Below are 19,347 nucleotides of genomic sequence, written 5' to 3' on the forward strand. Positions count from 1 at the left end.
AGTCACAGGACTCCAGAGGAATGCAAATTTTTTAATTTGGTAACTTAAAACTTATCAAAATGATCTTAGGATAACTGGTTGTTGTGCAAAGGTAGAAATACTTTATTCATAAGCTTACAATGTTAATTATATGTTCATTTTCACATGAACTAAGAAAAAAACAAATGAATAATCAAAAATGGTTAAACTACTAATATTATCTTTAAAATGTGTTTTTACAAAAGATATTAAATCCTAACTGGGTCTTTTGTTTTAAAATAAAAATCAAACCATTACCTTAAATGTTTTGTAAAAAGCGGCATCCAAAGCTTGCAAAATTTCTTCATCAGGGCGCCACTTCAGTTTTCCTCTGAGCCCATGACCTGTTTTGTAAGTTTCTAATGCAATTAAAACATGAAATGGATGTATACGAGCCTAGAAACACAACAAAGACAGAAAGCAAATGTCAAATTCAAGTGAAGAACAGTAACTATTTCTTTTAGATTTTTGTTATTTTGGCTAATAAATCTATTTCATAAAGAAAAGAGAAAAATGAGGACATACTAATCTTAGATTTAAGAGTCAGTGCAACTTGGTCTCTGAATACCTAAAAAATGTGCCAACCGCATTTCCAAAATTTAGGAGCCAACTTTTTCAATTAGCAGTAGTTAACAAAGGTAATGCTTACCTTTTTTAACAGTTTTTCATTACACAGCTTTTCACATACTAAAGACACTTCTGAGTTTCCTGGTTCAAGCACTGAATTAGCAGTCATCTTTCCAAGATTCCTTAGTAATGCTGTAAGAGGCATTTCTTGTAACAAAGCCTTCCATACCTATTGCAATAACACAGGTAGAAATACAAGGAATTAAGGGTAAATGAATATGTATAACATAGCTGTATCAATTAATAACATAGACTTTAAGGCTTTCTTCTGGGGTTCAGAGCATGTTCTAAATAAAAATTTGTGTGAACTGGTCAAAGGTTCATCAAATAAAATAACTTGCTCTTTACTAGGGTGAGGAAGTGACGTATATTTTGTAAAGGAATTGCATATAAGAATTTTATTTACTTATTTTAATTAGTAAGGCAAAATAACCAGCACATTTTCTGGAGTGAAACTAATATTTATAAAATGCCAACTACATCTGGCATTGTGTTAGGTGTTTTAAATAAACGTTAATTTTAAGATTTATTAAAATTACTTTTTTAAGGAAATCCCCTGGCAGTCCAGTGGTTAGGACTCAGTACTTTCACTGCTGGGGCCCAGGTTCAATCCCTGGTTGGGGAACTAAGACCCTGCAAACTGTGTGGTGGGGCAAAAAAAAAAATTTTTTTAAGTATTAATTTTTTTAAGTATTATTTTTTAAAAGCATTACCCACAATTTATCCTTTTAATACACAGCGCAAGTTCCTCATGTTTAATCACATGCTTTAACATATTATAATTTGCTTACCTCCTTAGACTTCAAGTGATTTGTTAGGAGATGCTCCCTAACCAGTCTGTGCTCTTCTATCAGATGAATGACTTCCAGTTCATCTTTTGTGCGCTTCACTTTCTCTACAGCCTCCAGATACTTTAATAATTTCTCAGTCTCCACAGAAAGTGCTTTTTCTTTATACATTTCATGGACCTCTTTCCAGCCCTTTGTAATATATTTGGTAACAATAGCAAGTCCTTTAACAAAATAAAGAATTAAAAAGGCATGTAGGATTATAAGGTAAAGAACAGGACATGTTATGGAGAACGCATTATGTGAAAGGCACACCTAGATACACGGGAGTTTAAACTGACATGCTACTTTCTATGATATGACAAACACATTTAAGCCAATGGAGTCTGCTAATTTTGCCTGTTCCATCATAACTGCTTCAACATGAGACTTTGGAGGAAAAGCTCCAATATCCTAAGTCATTTCATTACGGAGCTTTTATTTATTTTTTTGAAGCACTAGCATTAGAACCTTTGGTACACAGTGCCTATCTCAGGTCCACAATCTCAGAACTCACAAAAGTACAGATCTACCTCAATTAATCTCATATTCACTTGCCCCTTTAGCTGCTAAATAAATATGCATTTATAAATTGTAGAGATAAGTGGAAGTAGACAGGTAGGTAGGTAATTTGTGATTTTTTTTTTAATAGCTGAGAAAGTATTACAGGCTAAATTTTTTTAAAAGGGAAAATAATGTGTTCATTTCTTCTACAATTCCTTTCAAAAGCTGAAAGAGCTTTCAGTTGGGGGGCGGTGAGGAAACCTGGGTTCTAGCTTACATGTTGTCAATAAATGGCTGTGTGATCTTTCTAGGCCTTAGTTTCCACTTCTGTAAAAGGGGGGGAGGGGACAGACTGAATTATTCAATTCCAGGGTCTATGGGGGAATGGTAGGTAAAGCAAATAAATGAACGAGGCCACTGACAGAAGAGAGAGTGCTTAGCACTGTGGTGAACTAAAGAGTGAATGCCCTGACAAATGTTTTAGTGAAATATTGGCTCACTGCTGCCAAAAAACCGTATTTTCAAAAGAAGGTACAATATGGATTTTTATGTGATGCTGCGAAAGAGTTCACTTTTTTCTAAAATATGGTGCAGCCCAAATAAAATACATCTCTAAGGCAGACTGAACCTATGTGCTATTTCTGAACTCTAATTTAAATAACTTGATCAAAAGTTAGTACTAACATGCAGGAACTTCTAAAGTATCGTGACTCTTGCTATCTTACAGATCTTAGTACAAAATCTTACATTGCCTTAAATGAGTTCATGTTTCATGTGAGCACGTTTTCTGTTCTTTCCAACTAAAATAAAAACTTTCGGGGCTTCTCTGGTGGCGCAGTGGTTACAAATCTGCCTGCCAACGCAGGGGACACGGGTTTGAGCCCTGGTCCGGGAAGATCCCACATGCCGCAGAGCAACTAAGCCCATGTGCCACAACTACTGAGCCTGTGCTTTCTAAAGCCCGAGCGCCTAGAGCCCGTGCTCTGCAACAAAAGAAGCCACCACAACGAGAAGCCCGTACACTGCAATGGAGGAGCCCCCGCTCACCACAACTAGAGAAAGCCCGTGCGCAGCAACGAAGACACAACGCAGCCAAAAATAAATTAATTTATTAAAAAAAAAAAACTTTCAGAAAGTCTGTCTTATTATTATTTTTATCTTCTTCAAGTCCTAGAATTGTGTTGGCCACACAGTAAGTACACAATAGACACCTGATTAGTTGAATCACACTTTGAATTGTTTCATCTGTTTAAATACACATTTCAGTTACTTATTTGGTAACTTAGAGTTTGTTTCCAAACACTAGGCTCTGAGAAGCCTAAGGATCTTCTACACCTAAACATATTTCTATTATTACAAGGTTTCAAGTATGAGTTCTGCCCTCAAAAATCTAGAATTGAAGAATCCTATGTGTGGGACTAAGTTTAGGGAATATCTACTAATTTCTCAATTTATAGACCAAAAATTCAAAACCCAGAATAACTATTTGCACAAATTCAGAAACTAATTTTTCCAATTTGGACTAGCACTTAGGCCCACACCACCACATAGTGTCTCAATAGACAAATAAAGCTGGATCCCTACAGCCTCCTCAAACTGGAGCAAAAATTTAAAGAAATTTTTAAAGTTAAAAAAATTAAGCCATGAATATGTTAGGAAAAAAACACATGTAAGTATTTTTATGACTTTAGGTTGGAAATGGCCTTTCTAAACCGAACATAAAATAAAAACGTATTAACAAAGGCAGGTAAGTTTGATTACATGAAAATTCCAAACTTCACTGTGCCAGAAACCCCCTCCAGCAAAAAATGAAAAGACAAAGAAAAAAAATGGGAGAAAAATGCATGCAATGTATATAATAATAAATTATTAATTCCTATACTTGGTATTCCAAGTTCTGAGAACAGTGCCCATCTACAGTACGTGCTCAATAAATATTTGTTGAATGAATGGTGATTATAATTATTGCTATTTTTATAATATTAAAAATAGCAACTTGATAGATAAAAAGATACAATATAATCCATGAAAAATACAAGTAATAAATAAGCACATGAAAAGTTGAGCTTTCGCCCAAATACATAAATTCAAATAACAAGATAAAAATTTTCACCTATCATTGGCAAAGATTAAAAAACACTGGTAAATAGTCAGTGTTCAAACGTGGGGAAAGGGGCCACTTTCATATACTCTTTGTGGATTTAAGCATTACAGAAATTATAGAAACATTTATATTAACCAAGTTTTTTCACTGTAGTATTTTTGTAATAGTATAAAAAAACCAGAAGCTACTTAACTGTCATCAGTAAGAGACTAGCTACATAAACTATATTCATATAATGGTACACATGCAATTATTTCTACTGACCTGAAAAAAATCAATATACTTTTAACTGAAACAAAGAAGGTATATAAAATTTAAAAAAATAAAACATTATATTTAGGAAAAATTGGGAGTAATATACAACCTACGTATAGTGGTTTCTTTTGAAGGGCAGGACTACTTTCTGCATTATAGTTTTTTGTATTATCCAGCTACTTTAAAACAAGCATGTAGGGAATTCCCTGGCAGTCCCGTGGTAGGATTCGTGCTTTCATTGCCGAGGGCGCAGGTTCAATCCCAGGTCAGGGAACTAAGATGCCACAAGCTGCGTGTGGAATGAATGAATGAATGAATGAATGAATAAGTAAATAAAACAAGCATGCAATTTCTAATAAAAAATCAAAATATAAACGTGTTTATATACATAAATGTTTGCAGTAATTTACTGCTTAAACTTCATTTGAAAAAGTCCATTTATAGTAAAAAAAAAAAAGGGATAAATTAAGAATTACTGAGGAGATACTATGTATGAAGGTATTATTACACAAGCTATGTGGGAGGGAGGGGAGAGAACCAACACTGCCCTTTACTCGGGCCAGGAACCGTGGAAGTATTGTAATACACACTATCACATTTAGTCACAACAATTTTAAGAGTTGTGCCTTTTCTACCTTTTATAATAGATGAAGATACAGAAACTCGGAAAGGTTAAGTTACTTGGTGTAAGGACACAAAGTAATAAGTAGAACTGAAATTTGAACCCATCTGAGGGGCTGTCTTTTCAAGTTTCACTTCTGCTGTAAAAAAAAAAATGTCAAATTTGGACATGTTCATTTTGTGAAAGTTCACACTTAAAATTATTCTCATGCAAAAGTGTTTCTTATTTCCCTTCTAAGGAGGAATAAAGAGTCATTGTAGACCCAACTAACTTTTCAAAAGTCTCTTCCCATAGACATAGAAAAACTTCCTCAAGTCACCATGACCCCTGGCTGACTGCGTGGAGACAACTACCATCCTGACTTGTTACGTTCAGCACTACTTGGGTGGCCTTTAGGTTCCACGAACATATGTCCTAGGAAGACAGGGAGGGAGAAAAGGGGCTAAAGCAGTACAGCCTGGCTGTCTGCCATCTACTGGCTAGGAGCCGTTTTGATTCCTACAACTTTAATCACATCCATGCTGCTTTCACAGTCCACAATCAAGGGGGTGAGCATTCTAGTTAGCATGGTGACATTTTAAGATTTAGAATATCAAGCTGCAAATCTGTCATTTGATTCTTGATCATTAATGTCTAGGTGTTTAATTCCAGGTTGGAATTAAACATATATGAATCAATGTGTTCTGAGAATTAAAGGCTATTTCTAGAAAATATTACACAACTGTCTTATGTCAAATAAAAATTTGCTATTTGTTGGATATCAGCACCTCACCCCCCCGCAGGAAGATCTTACGCTTACCTTCACTGGAAGGTTTAAGATGCGACAATCTTAACAGATCTTTGTGAGACCAGCCATTTCTTTGTTTATATTTTGTGACGGCCAGGGCAAGGGCCATGCCACCTTTTTCATTGTACCAGTCTGCTACGGCCTTCCGGAGGGCGCGACCCCACATGCCACATTTCATGCTTTCCTTTAGATCTTTCTTAAATTGTATAAAAGTAAAGAGATGTGTAGGAATGCGACAAACTTCAGAAACAGCTTTGAAAGCAGCTTGTTTTGTGCTTATGTCGGAACACTGGGAACAAATGGCGAGGGCAAAGAGCATAGGCTCCTGCTTTGCAGTTCTGCCTTCTTGACTAAACGACTTTATTTCCTGTATCACTTCACATCCTCTGCCATCTTCAATCAATCTAATTAAAGCTTCAGCATTCTCAAGGCCCAACTTCTGTTCTTTGATAGAGTAAGTCCCACCTTCAGAACCAAAACACAAGAACCGCTGCAGCCGATTCATATCAGTGACTTGCCACACATAGCCGTCTTCAGAATTGGCTATCTGCTTCTCATTCAGCGGCTGCATTTGGTTTACCAATTCCTCCATTTTTCTGTCTTTTAGGAAACTGTCAAAAAGCAAAACGTTATTTTAGCTAGAAACAAGAAAATTCTAAAAAGGAAAATTATTATTAATCTATGCTTATTGAAATCTGCCATGAAATCTTTTAATTTAAAAATATTTTTTAAGCTCAGGAACTGGTGGTATAACGATCAGAAGCAAACGCTAAGAAGTCGCATTTTTGAGGTATAGCTTGTTGCTTCAGAGACTGAGCAGGCAGTTCAGCATGGAGTCCAGAGGACCAGACGGAGGAGGATAAAAGGGGCGGCAATAGTCACTGACCCAGACAGGGGGCTGGCACTCCCTTTACTTCCTGAATAACCGTGTAGACGGTTTTGATTGTGTATCCAACACCTGTTCCTCCCTTCCCCCTTGTCTTATCCTCTTTCTGGCAGGAATGCCCTTCAGGGGACATTCCCCAGCCCCAAGGGATGAATCTTGATTGCTCTAAGCCAGTGGTTCTCAAACTCTGTGTGCATCAAAATTACTTGAAGTGCTAGTTAAAACACAAGATGATGGGTTCCACCACCCCCCGCCCCCCCGAAGTTTCTTTCATAATTCAGTATGTCTGGTTGAGGCCTAAGCATTCATACTTATCCCAAGTTCCCAGGTGATGCTCTCATTCCTCTTGCCATGTGACTGGTACAGGTTATTGGGCAAGTATCACAACTCCCACCAGTGAGACATGATAAGTCTGCTGGTAATACTTATGAGGTTTCCTTCCTTCTTAAAAAGGGGCTTGGGCTCTTAAAAAGGAATGGTCCCCTTTCTGCCTCGACATACTCATCTGCACATGATGCCTGAAGTGGTGTCAACTATCTTGAGCCATGGGGGGTGCACTTTAAGAAGACAAACTAATTTATAAGGATGGAAGCACCAGAAAGAAAAAAAAAAAGAAGGAATCTGGGTCATTGATATCATCAAGTTACCTGTAACTGCCCTACTTAGAAATGTCCTAACATATCGTAAGTATATCCTTATTGTTTAAGCCATTGATAAGTTTTCTGTTACCTGTAGCTGAGAGGATGCTAACTGATTAACATCCTGTATCAACAGTGCTCATTTATAGTTTACTTCATCTGTGACTGCCCACATTTTCCTCCTTCCATTATCTCTGAAGCTACTAAAACTAGCTGTCTGGCAGCAATAGCCCTTTTTCTCCTCCAAAGGGAGTAACCACAATCATCCACTACTTTATCGGTCCACCGCTTCTCTCACTATAGGACAGCTGTTTATCTTCAGGTTTCCTGCCTGGGCCACTACAGTGCACTGGGCTTCTCCCCATGGCAACCAACCAACAAAAAATCCTCAACCAGCATTTACTGCATACTGTGTGTAAGGCATGAAGGAGATCTCTGTTCCATTAAAAATATTTTTAAAACTTTTTTCCTGCCCTCAGGGAAATCACAGTCTATTTGATGAGGTAGAAATTTATACACAATACAAAGCAAACTGTAATCAAGTGCTTTAACAGAAAAGTGAATGAGCAGAGGAAGATAAAATAATGGTGTCTCAATAATCCAGGAAGACTGAAAAACTGGCATATAGAGTTTGGGGAACACATTCCAGGAAGGGGTATATGAAATCTTGCTCTGTGTCTTTAAATTTTAGAAAAGGAACTAAATATACTGCAAAGAAATGTTGACAGGTAAGGTAGTAGCTTAAAGAGGAACACACGTAAAAGATATTTTGTTTTGAAGATGACACAAGCTTGAGCATGTTTATATACTGTGGGGAAGGCTAAAGACAGAATCCTGGTGAATATTAACAAAAAATAGCTAAGGAGAAAAGGGTCCTTTAAAGAAGAAAGGGAAGGAGAGGCACATAGACTTAAAATCAGGAGAGAGTGGTGTAGACCACAAGGAAGAGAATTTCACGGAGTGAATGGTTGGTAATGTCAAATGCTCAGTAATCAAGTAAGTAAGGCTGAAGTTGGCAACAGGAATGCCGAGGAAAGGCAATCGCAGTCGGGCGCTGCGAGAAATAGCTTGATTCTAGTGAGGTCAGGAGGGCGTGCAGCGATGAAGAGACTTCACAGGTAGACTACTCTTGCACAGAAGCAAAGTTCTAAAGGGAAGGTAAGAGAGAAGGCAGGAGCTAGAGGAAAAATCTTTTTACCTTTTCAGATGAGAGGACACTGTGGTTGAGGTTCAAAGTTCAATTTGGAGAGGTGAAGACAGCAGAGAAAGGGTGCAATTGAGGGAATAAGATCCCTGAAAGAAGCTTCAGAGCATCCAGGCAGAGACTAGCCCTTGACAGCAAAAGAGGCATCTCCTCCACTAAGGGTGAAGGTTATGGGTAATGATCCGTTTGAGGGAGTCAGTGCGGGGAAACTGGGTGAGTAAGGGAGCAATGACAGACTGGGTCTCAGAGGGGGGAACACACAATGGTGCAGAGATAAGTGCTGGGAAGAAAGCCCCACATCGTGAATGTGACTGAGGGGGACAGTGATTTGGCATGTGGGATCTTCCCGGACCAGGGCTCGAACCTGTGCTCCCTGCATTGGCAGACGGATTCTTAACCACTGTGTCACCAGGGAAGTCTGGGGACAGTGATTTGAATTGTGCTGGAAACAGCAGTGTCAATATTCCAAATAAAGCTCTGACATAAGTAGTTTATGTCAGTGCAGGCCTAGGCTTCAGGTGGTGTCAGAGATGAAATGATCATATTATATTAGTTATTATGGACTGATTTATAGTGACTGAATACAGCACAGGCTGAAACTCCTGGTGCAGTGGATGTTGCTTTTTCTATGTATTCGTACTCCCTTTTCTTTCTTTTTTTTTTTTTTTTTGCGGTACGCGGGCCTCTCACCGCTGTGGCCTCTCCCGTTGCGGAGCACAGGCTCAGCGGCCATGGCTCACGGGCCCAGCCGCTCTACGGCATGTGGGATCCTCCCAGACTGGGGCACCAACCCGTGTCCCCTGCATTGGCAGGCAGACTCTCAACCACTGCGCCACCAGGGAAGCCCCGTACCCCCTTTTCAATATGGCATTTACCTCTGCCTTTCAATCCAAAAAGGCTAAGAGCCTTCTCAAAGATCGATAACATTAATTGCTAATTCCAGTAGAAATTTTTTGACATTGCTGGACTCTCTCTGGTGTTAACACACTCTCTCTGGTGTTACTTCAACCTGGCTATTCCTGCTTATTAGTCATATTTGTTAAATGAATAATTTTGAGAAGACATTCAATTATCAGATTATATTACACCAGTTTTCCTGCACCAAGGCCCAAGTGGTGAGATTTCAAGGTCCCAATATAAACCTCAAAACCCCCTGCTCTCCAAGTTCTTTCCCTTATATTATTCTTTGTGAGCATGTCCAGCTAACATCAATGGCTCCCTTGAGAACAGGGACCAGGCCTTATTTGTGTATCCCTCCTCTAGAACACCATTTTTAAGTAATTCCTAATATATATTTAAGGATAACTAAGCAGCATTAAAGTTGATTTTCTGAACCATTTTTCTAAGTATTATGCATGACTGGTTTTTCTTTCCTGTAACACATTTACTTTGAAAATAAGCCTCAATGCATGCAATTAAAAACATAATTCAAGCCTTTAACATAAATTCTGTAATCTGGATAAAATAATTAATGTACTATATGCAGGTTATAGAAATACAATTAAGAAAAATAAAACATGAAAAAGTTACAAAGAAAAAGTAATGAGTACTGAGTAAAAATGTCACCTGAGAACAGTATTTCTCTGTAAGTTCTTCTAATATGTTTAATATTAGGTCTTCAAGTATCTTTTGTAAAGCAAGCAGAAAAATGAACTTTTAAATCTAGAGAGGATGCCTAAAAAAGAAATCCCTAAATGTAATCCTTGTAATCCCTACTATAAGAAATGAATTATTTATTCATAGCTGTACCAACGGAATCTTCCCTTGCATGTTATATTTTATTACGGACAACCCTGACCACACACCCTTTCGATACTTCTGCAGGAGAAATTTTCACCTTTTCATATGCTTCTGTGAACATACTTTCCAGAGTGCAACATAAAACTGTGGATCAGATCACATCATTAACAGTTATGGCACCTCTCTACTTGCTTATGTAGATTTACCTGAGTCAAATTTTTAGAGTGAAATATAAAAAAACAGAATGGCAGCATGTTCCAAGCTGCTCTCTTTGTCACTGAGTGCTGAAATACAAATTAACTTTAAAATTGGCTAGGTGATAAGACACAGTGGTATAATAAAGCATATCTGGTTTCTGTGGGAGGTACAGACTACTCCGTGTAAAATAGGCTACAAGGATGTAGAGTACAGCACGGGAAATACAGCCAATATTTTGTAATAACTACAAATGGAGTGTAACCTTTAAAAATTGTATAAAAAAAAGAAAACAGAAGAATATCTGATTTTTGTCCATGGCTCTCACAGGGCTTCACACACCACTTTGGGTTTATATCCGAAAAAAACAAAAACACTAACTTGAAAAGATACATGCACCCAATGTTCATAGCAGCGTTACTTACAATTGCCAAGGTATGGAAGCAACCTCAGTGTCCATCAACAGATGAATGAATAAATAAGATGTAGTATATGCATATACAATGGAATACTACTCAGTTATAAAAAAGAATGAAATTTTGCCATTTGCGGCAACATGGATGGACCTGGAGGGCATTATGCTAAGTGAAATAAGTCAGACAGAGAGAGACAAATACTGTATGGTATCACTTACATGCAGAATCTAAAAAATACAACAAACTGGTGAATAAAACAAAAAAGAAGCAGACTCACAGATACAGAGAACAAATTAGTGGTTACAGAGGGGAGAAGGAAGAGGGAAGGGGAAATATAGCAGTAGAGGATTAAAAAAAGGGTTATTATGGGATTATATGAAATCATATTGTGAAACTTCTGGAAACTGTGAAGCACTATAGAATTTAAAGAATCTTTTATTCAATTTAAAAAGAGTTAATAAAAAAAAAACCTTGGAATATCCTGATTGATGGGAGTGTCTTTGTTATGCTAATGAGGTGACTCATCCTGGGTCTTTGGATTGCTTCCAGTTGGGGGTCACCATAAAGACCAATCATCTGATTAGAAGGTTGGAACTTTAGGCCAGATCAACCTCCCAGGAGGGAAGGAAGGCAGGTGGCTGACCTCAACCACAGGGTCAATGAATTAGTCAATCATGCCTAGTCATGAAACCCCATATACAAACTCTGGACATCAAAGTACAGCGAGCGGAGGGACTTCCCTGGTGGTCCACTGGTAAAGAATCCACCTTGCAATGTAAGGGATACGGGTTTGATCCCTGGTCACGGAACTAAGATCCCTCATGCTGCGGGTCAACTAAGCCTGCACGCCACAACTACTGAGCCCCAGTGCCGCAAACTACAGAGCCCACTCGCTCTGGAACCCACAGGCCACAACTAGAGAGAGAAAACCCACACGCCACAACTAGAGAGGTCTGAGCGCCACAATGAAGAGCCCACGCGCCCCAACGAAAGATCCGCATGCCTCAATGAGGATCCCACATGCCGCAACTAAGACCCGACGCAGCCAAAAATAAATAAAATAAAAAAATAATAAATAAATCTTAAAAAAAAAAAAGTTCAGGAGAGACTCCCAGTTGGTGAACACTGATGTGCTGGGACGGCAATGTGCCAGGATTTTACAAACAGAAGGAATCCCTCCACTGCCTCCAGATTTTGGCCTGAGTGTGTCTTCCATTTGGCTGTTCCTGAGTTGTATCCTTTATAATAAAACTGTAATCATAAGGAGGGTGCTTTTAGGGAGTTGAGTCACTGTAGTGAATTATTGACCCTGAGCGCATTGTGGGAAGCCTAGCTGGGTGGACTGGGACCTTATTTGAAGCTGTTGTCTGAAGTAAGGGCAATCTGTTTGGGATCCTGCCCTTTCACTTGGGGGATCTGATGCTAACTCTGGAACTGAACTGAGTTGATCTCAAAATACAGACACCAAAGGTGTAAGTGACAAAAGAAAAAACCCGATAGACTGGACTTCATCACAATTTAAAACTGTGTTTCAAAAGACACCACAAAGCAAGCAAAAAAGACATCCCATGGAATGGGAGAAAATAGTTGCAAATCATACATATGATAAGGAATTTGTGTCTATAATATATAAAGAACTCATAACTAAATAATAAAATGATAAATAACCCAGTTAAAAAATAGGCAAAGAACCTATATAGGTATGCCTTCAAAGAAGGTATACAAATGGCCAACAAACACAAAAATGGATGCTGAATATCATTGGTCATCAGGGAAATGCAAATCAAAACTGCAATGAGATACCACTTCACACCTAGTAGAATGGCAATAATCAAAATGATAATAATAAGTGTTGGCAAGGATTTGGAGAAATTAGAACCTTCATATACTGCTAGTGGAATGTAAAATGTTGCGTCATATAATATCTCTATATTTAACCTTTTGAGGGCCTGCTAGATTGTTCTCCAAAGAGGTAAGGGGTTTCTTTAGGGGTGATGAAAATGTTCTGAAATTAGATAGTGGTGATGGTTACACAGCTCTGTGAATATACTAAAACCCACTGAATGTGAAGTGTGAATTCTATCTCAAAAATCTGTTATTAAAAAAAATTTAAAATTGGCTAGGTGAAATATATTTGGAAAGTTATTTAAATAGATAAGCATTTAAGTGATATTTAACCCTACATTTTTTATATTTGTCTTTAGAAAGAAATTTGAGATACACACAGACATACATATACAGGACCTTAATTTCTTCCTTCCCCAAATGTTATCATCCCCCTTCTCAAAGCTTAAGCTCCAGTGTCAGTGGTTTAGAAGGCAGTTGGGCAGTGAGTGAGGTCAAAGCCTGGTCATCAGTTAATCCACTCCTGAATAATCAAGTGTTGTAAATCCAGATTAACAAACAAACAAAACATAGTTAATTCTTCTTTCAGTTGGCCTGACGTATTCGGTGCTCTTAAAGCAACACCCCTCCCAGGAAATGTAACACAGCTAAAGTTGTATTAAACGTCTATAAATCAAAACTTCGAGAGGAAATCAAACATCACAATATCATTAAAAGCACGGCCACACTCTGAAATTGGCTGTGGATATTTTATACATTGCCCACTTCTCTTTTTCCTCATTTTGAATGCAAAACCAGTGAACGGCAGTAATACACAGTACGCAATAGCACTAGTTCTGCTTCTTATTCGCTGGAACTCGAACATCTATAGTAAGGTTTAACAGTGCTAATAATATATTACTTCTAAGGATTCCTACATTCTTCTTGAATGTGCACATCTAAATACCTTTCCCAAGTCTCCTGATCATTTGTCACCTGAAAAGGCTCCCTCTCATCCCAAGAGGTCAAACAAGTTTGCAGCTTATTCCTTTTTAAATGGGAGTCAAAGCTGACTTACATCTACGAGAGCAAGAGAGTTTGAAAGAAACAATACTGCAAACACGGGGGTCACAAATTCAGATAGCTGTATCACTCAGACTGGTAAATGGACATGCGCGAATCCAGTCAAGGGTGATGCAATAAGAAGTGGCAAGGAACTGGAGCAGACACGACAGCATGACATCCTGCAGGCACACACCTTTCAGCCAACTGGTCGTCACGGAGTTTGGGCCTCATATTGCCAGACCTTCTCATTTTTCGCAAGCACTCAGCAAGCTGGATGTTTAGGTGACCTCTTAGGATTAAATGTTAACCACATAATTAAAGACATTTGACACACACCCCCCCCTCCCATTCTGATTACTTATAAGTTGTTTCAAGGGCTAAACTTTCAGTTTGGTCTCTCTACAATAGGCACCATGTTCAGTTGGGTATCAAATGTTAGTTCTGATGTATTCAATAGTTCCTTAGCACCAAAAACATTTTCAAGTTCACAGCAATACTGCAGATTAAGAAAATACGGCAAATCCCTGCAAACAGCTTTGGGCTCTGATGACACTCATTCTAGGCATCGTTCATAAGGAGATAAGGCTAGACTCCTGTGTCTCACAGACTTTCCCATTTAAGTATATTTAACAGAACAGATACCTCTCCCGCCCCCCACCAGCTTGAAGACACAGTCTCCCAGGGACAAGAAAGTTTCCAAAAAAAAAAATTTTTTAGGGCTTCCCTGGTGGCGCAGTGGTTGAGAGTCCGCCTGCCGATGCAGGGGACACGGGTTCGTGCCCCCGTCCGGGAAGATCCCACATGCCGCGGAGCGGCTAGGCCCGTGAGCCATGGACGCTGAGCCTGCACGTCCGGAGCCTGTGCTCCGCAACGGGAGACGCCACAACAGTGAGAGGCCCGCATACCGCAAAAAAAAAAAAAAAAAAAAAAAAAAAAAATTTTTAAATCTAACCCCTGACATAAATTTTGGCTTCTACTCCATAATATAACCGTGGTTGTTTTCATATAAAAGCTGTACCGCTGTTTTTCTCAGTAAAATGTATGTTTATTTCGTAGCTTCACACAGTCCTGCAGGACAAGTTTCCCTTATTCCAGGGCACAGGTCCTCCTGCTTGAGAAGCAAAGAATCCGAGTTTTACCAAGTAAAGCTTTTTTTTTTTTTCTTTCTGGAAGCCAAGGGCCCTTCTTGGAAGTCAGAGCTTTAAAGAGTGATGCATTAACACTACTACTCTGAAAGATTTTAGTTTTAACATTACTATTCTGCAAGGGCCTGGTGAATGAGGTTTCGTGATTTAGTGAAGACAGCCATTTTTGGTTTAACACATCTTTTGGTCTTAGGACCATTACAGATATTTTCAGATTAACACACTGCATTTTTCAACCTCATGTGCCTTGGAAGCATCGCGCCCCTTTACACTTGTCTATCAGCCCCACCGACGACAAGACGGGTCTTCTCCTGTCCCTCGTCATTCCCTCCAGGACAAATTCGTCCTCGGTCTTCTCACAAAGATCCTTCTTCCCGAAGCCCAGAGGCCGGGCAACGCCTCTCGGCGCAGCAGCGGCGGGAGGAGGAAAAGGAGGAGGAGAAGGAGGGGGAGGAGGAAAGCGGGCCCCTGGGACGCCGGCCTGCGGGAAGCTCCGCAAGTACAAGCGGGAGCGATCCCGGCTTCGGGAGGGGTCCGGCCCAGCAGAGGTGTCGGTCCAGCCACCCAGGCCGGCAGGGCACGGAGGCGGGGCGGGAGACGGGTCGGCGCAGCATCTGCTCCGGCCGCGGCCGCGGGGATGCGGGGTGAGGGCCACGGAGGACCGGCCGGACCTTGCGCGTCCCCGGCGCCGCTCAGACCGCACAAAGGGCCCCGGCCAGCCGGCCGCCCGCGGTGTCCTCACCTGTGCCCGGCGGCCGACCCTCCGAAGCCGCCGCGCCACCGGGAGAAGCGCTGCGCCACGCCGCCGAAAAACGACGCGCGTCAGCCTGAGGGGTGGCGCCTGCTCCGACTCCGCCGCCCGGGTCTCCCGGTTCGGCTCCCGGGAACGAGCCCCGCCCCCCAGGCTGCCCCGCCCCCGCCCAGACTGGCGAGAGTCCCGGATGTTCCCTCCTCCGGCGCCCCAAATCCCGCCCTTTCTCGGCGGCCCTGGCCCCTCTGAATCGGCTCCGGGTCCTGCGCGGCCCAGAAAGAGTTTCGCCGGCTCTTGGGTGGCTAGAGCGTCCTCCCGCGCTCTGTCGCGCTGCAGGTGACGGCGCCCGGAGGCTGTCGGGAAGTAGGCGGGGTGACGTGAGGTTGACGAGCCAGCGGCGGGTTTGCAGAGCTCAGTGGCCTGAGGCGGCTGGATTGGGGGGGGGGGTGCCGGATCCGGAGGTGGAGCGGGGCGGCGTGTGGCCGGGGCCATGACGGGCAATGCTGGGGAGTGGTGCCTCATGGAAAGCGACCCCGGGGTCTTCACCGAGCTCATTAAAGGATTCGGTGAGAGCCAAGGGGACCGTCCTGGGCCGGGGGTCACGGGAGGAGGCCTGAGGTGGGCACGGAGTGCTTCCCTGCGGCCGCCGCCGCCCAGCGTCTGAAGGGAGGCGACTCTCTAACCCTGGAGTCGGGGAGGGGGAAAGGCAGGGCTCCGGTCCCTCCTTGGTCCCGGCCAGTCGCGTTTCCGTGGTGATCTGAGAGCCACACGGCGAGGGCAGGAGCGTGTCCCCGGGACTCGGCGCTCCAGTACTAGCTTCGCTGACCTGAGCCCCCGCCCCGGTTCCCACACCCCCCTTTACGTACCGATTCTTCCCTTTCCACCACGGGGCGCCCCCATTCCGGGCAGGGGTGCCCAGGTACGTGTCTCAGGCCATCGGTGCTACAGGAAAAGTCGGGTGCGCCTTGTCAAGTGTGGGGTGTCCAAGGCCCAAGCCGCCCCGGAACCTGACATTCGAGTTATTCGGAGCAGAACCCCTCGAGTGTGTGACCAGCCCTGCGATCGTCCGCACAGGCTGGCCGCGTGGGACACACGGGCCACCTCGCTCGTTCTGCTCATTTTGTGGCCTCCGGGGAAGTGTGCTTTCTCTAGCTAGTGCTCCAGAGGCCACATGCTTGCCTCTAATTTCTTTCTGACTCTGTTCCTTATCTCTGGTCCTAAGTAACCAACATATTTGACTTTGTAGCCTTCCCTGTCCCTGCAGCTCTTCTTTGGCAGTAAGTTTATTTTTATCTGTTACATTTTCTCAAGTATTAATTTTAGCTCTTATGTTAAAACTTGTACTTGAGGTGGAAATTCAACATTGATATAGATAACTGTTTGTTGTAAGTAGCTGACTGTTTGGATATCATGTATCGGGCATATATTGTTTACCTGCTATGTCTGACACATTGGTAGGGTTTGGATATTTTTAATGTGAATAAAGCATGACTGCTGTTTTAAAGAACTGACAAGCAAATTATAATATGGCGTATTAATTGCTGCATTAGAGTAGGTACACACAGGTCGTGGAAGAGCACAGGCAGAAGGAAAGGCATAAACAGTAGCGGTGGTAAAGTATACGAGTTAGGGAACAGCTGGGAAAGTGACTAAAACATAATGTAACAGACTTCAGGAGTATTTCGATCCGAAACTGAAAAGATAAACAGGCCAGATTGTGTGTCCTGTTGTGTAGTGTGGATTGCTCTGTAGTCCCTGGGGACTGAACTGTCAAAGATATTTCAAGGCTGAAATGATATTTTTATAATTTAAAAAGATTTACTACTTGTAGTGTGCAGGGTAGATTGGAATGAAGTAAGAGAAGCTAGAAGCCTCTTAAAATGGTCAGAATTTAAGATGATTGGCTCCACACATAAAGTAGTGATTTGGAGAGCAGGAGGCAGATTCAGTAATTTTTGGTATATTTAAATCCACAGGACTGTTACCTGCTGGAATGTAGGGAAAAAGAGGTGACAGTGACTCTAGTTTCTAGCTTGGGAGACTGGTGAAGTACAAGTACAAGAGAAGAGTAGGCTTGATGGACAAGAAAGTGGGTGCAGCTTTGGACATACACTGCGTTTGAGATGTCTGCAGGTTTTAGCCGTAAACTTTACCTTCAAAACCTTAACTATTATGACATGTTAGAGTTAACCTTAAGAAACGTTGTATCAGGCAAATTTGTTTATTTTAAAATTAGTCCATTCTGTTAACAGCTTTTGCTCCAATTTCATACGTGCAGAAAACTTGGAATTGAAAATGATTTAAATAAAAGCATGCATAAGAGACTGCCATGGCACTGCACCTTCTGTACCCGTGCAAATGAAAACTGAAACTGTAGTTATTAGACTGGTTTCATTAGCAGAAGAAGAACTTTGCAAAAAGTTAAATGATGGTAGTTGTATATCACCATCAGATGCTTCAAAGAGACTGAGTTTATTCCAGTCATTTTCTTTTTTCCTCATTCAGTTCATGGATTTAAAAAACCTTTGGGGGCTTCCCTGGTGGCGCAGTGGTTGAGAGTCCGCCTGCCGATGCAAGGGACACCTGTTTGTGCCCTAGTCCGGGAAGATCCCACATGCCGCGGAGCGGCTGGGCCCGTGGGCCGTGGCCGCTGAGCCTGCGCGTCCGGAGCCTGTGCTCCGCAACGGGAGAGGCCACAACAGTGAGAGGCCCGCGTACTGCAAAAAAAAAAAAAAAAAAAAAACCTTTGGAAGTTTATTCTTTCAGAAGTGAAACATCTTATTGTATTATGAATGCTATTGTAGATTTAAGTTTCTTCATTGAAGGGGAAATTATTTGTGAGTTCAGTGAATATATTAAATAAAATTTTTGGTGGAATATAATGTCATGGTAAAACAAAGTTCTTATTAAATTAAGAAACTGATGGAGCAGAAATATACTTTTAATTGGTACAATGCATACATAATTCATAAATGCAGCAAAACAAACTAGGATAGTCTACTAATTAAAAATAGAGGCTGTATATTTCTGCTTCCAGCCAAGATAGAGTAACAGGGACTAGATTTACTACAACAAATCAGTGACCTCAGCTTTCCTTTCAAGAAACTAGAAAAAGATGAGTAAATTAAACCTAAAGTAAGCAGATAAAAGGAAGTAATAGAGATCAGAGTTGAAATTAGTAAAACAGAAAAGAGAAAAATAGCGGAGAAAGTCAATGAAACCAAAAGCTGGTTTCTCAAAGATCAATAAAATGCATAAATCTCTAGTCAGACTGATCAGGAGAAAGAGAGGAGACAGATGACCAGTATCAGGAATAAGAGAGATGATATCACTACAGATTCTACAGATTTTTTAAAAAAATTAAATAGTTATTTTTTTGCTGCATTGGGTCTTCGTTGCTGCGTGTGGGCTTTCTCTAGTTGCATCGAGTGTGGACTACTCTTTGTTGCAGTGCGCAGGCTTCTCATTGCAGTGGCTTCTCTTGTTGCGGAGCACAGGCTCTGGGCGTGAGGGCTTCAGTAGTTGTGGCACGTGGGCTCAGTAGTTGTGGCTCATGGGCTCTAGATCATAGGCTCAGTAGTTGTGGCTCACGGGCTTAGTTGCTCGGTGGCACGTGGGATCTTCCTGGACCATGGATCGAACCCATGTCCCCTGCGTTGGCAGGCGGATTCTTAACCACTGCACCACCAGGGAAGTCCCAGATTCTACAGATATTAAAAGGATAAGTGAATATTTTAAT

The 19,347-nt window shown here is 41.4% G+C and overlaps 2 protein-coding genes across 5 annotated transcripts in view; one reads left to right on the top strand and one right to left on the bottom strand.

Annotated features, from left to right (window-relative positions):
- RO60 (Ro60, Y RNA binding protein) overlaps positions 1-15,759 on the bottom strand; it is a 26,018-nt gene extending 10,259 nt beyond the window's left edge. Inside the window, exons 1-5 of one of the 3 annotated variants that reach the window (XM_081225864.1) lie at positions 15,600-15,759; positions 6,210-6,355; positions 1,437-1,657; positions 668-814; positions 277-414 (exon numbers count right to left, since the gene is read on the bottom strand). In XM_081225864.1, coding sequence (XP_081081990.1) covers positions 277-414; positions 668-814; positions 1,437-1,657; positions 6,210-6,336 — 633 coding nt within the window. In that variant the 5' untranslated portion in view covers positions 6,337-6,355; positions 15,600-15,759. Of the gene's footprint in view, positions 1-276; positions 415-667; positions 815-1,436; positions 1,658-5,756; positions 6,356-15,599 lie in introns of all 3 variants that reach the window. The other 2 variants (XM_081225863.1, XM_081225865.1) reach the window with 2 other exon arrangements.
- A 237-nt stretch (positions 15,760-15,996) lies between these two features.
- The window catches only part of UCHL5 (ubiquitin C-terminal hydrolase L5), a 51,342-nt gene continuing 47,991 nt past the window's right edge, over positions 15,997-19,347 (top strand). For both annotated transcript variants that reach the window (XM_081225866.1, XM_081225867.1), the window contains exon 1: positions 15,997-16,174. In XM_081225866.1, coding sequence (XP_081081992.1) covers positions 16,099-16,174 — 76 coding nt within the window. In that variant the 5' untranslated portion in view covers positions 15,997-16,098. The remainder of the gene's footprint in view (positions 16,175-19,347) is intronic.

Source organism: Mesoplodon bidens, assembly GCF_964165515.1.
Source record: "Mesoplodon bidens genome assembly, chromosome: 2".
In the NCBI taxonomy this organism is placed as follows: Eukaryota; Metazoa; Chordata; class Mammalia; order Artiodactyla; family Ziphiidae; genus Mesoplodon; species Mesoplodon bidens.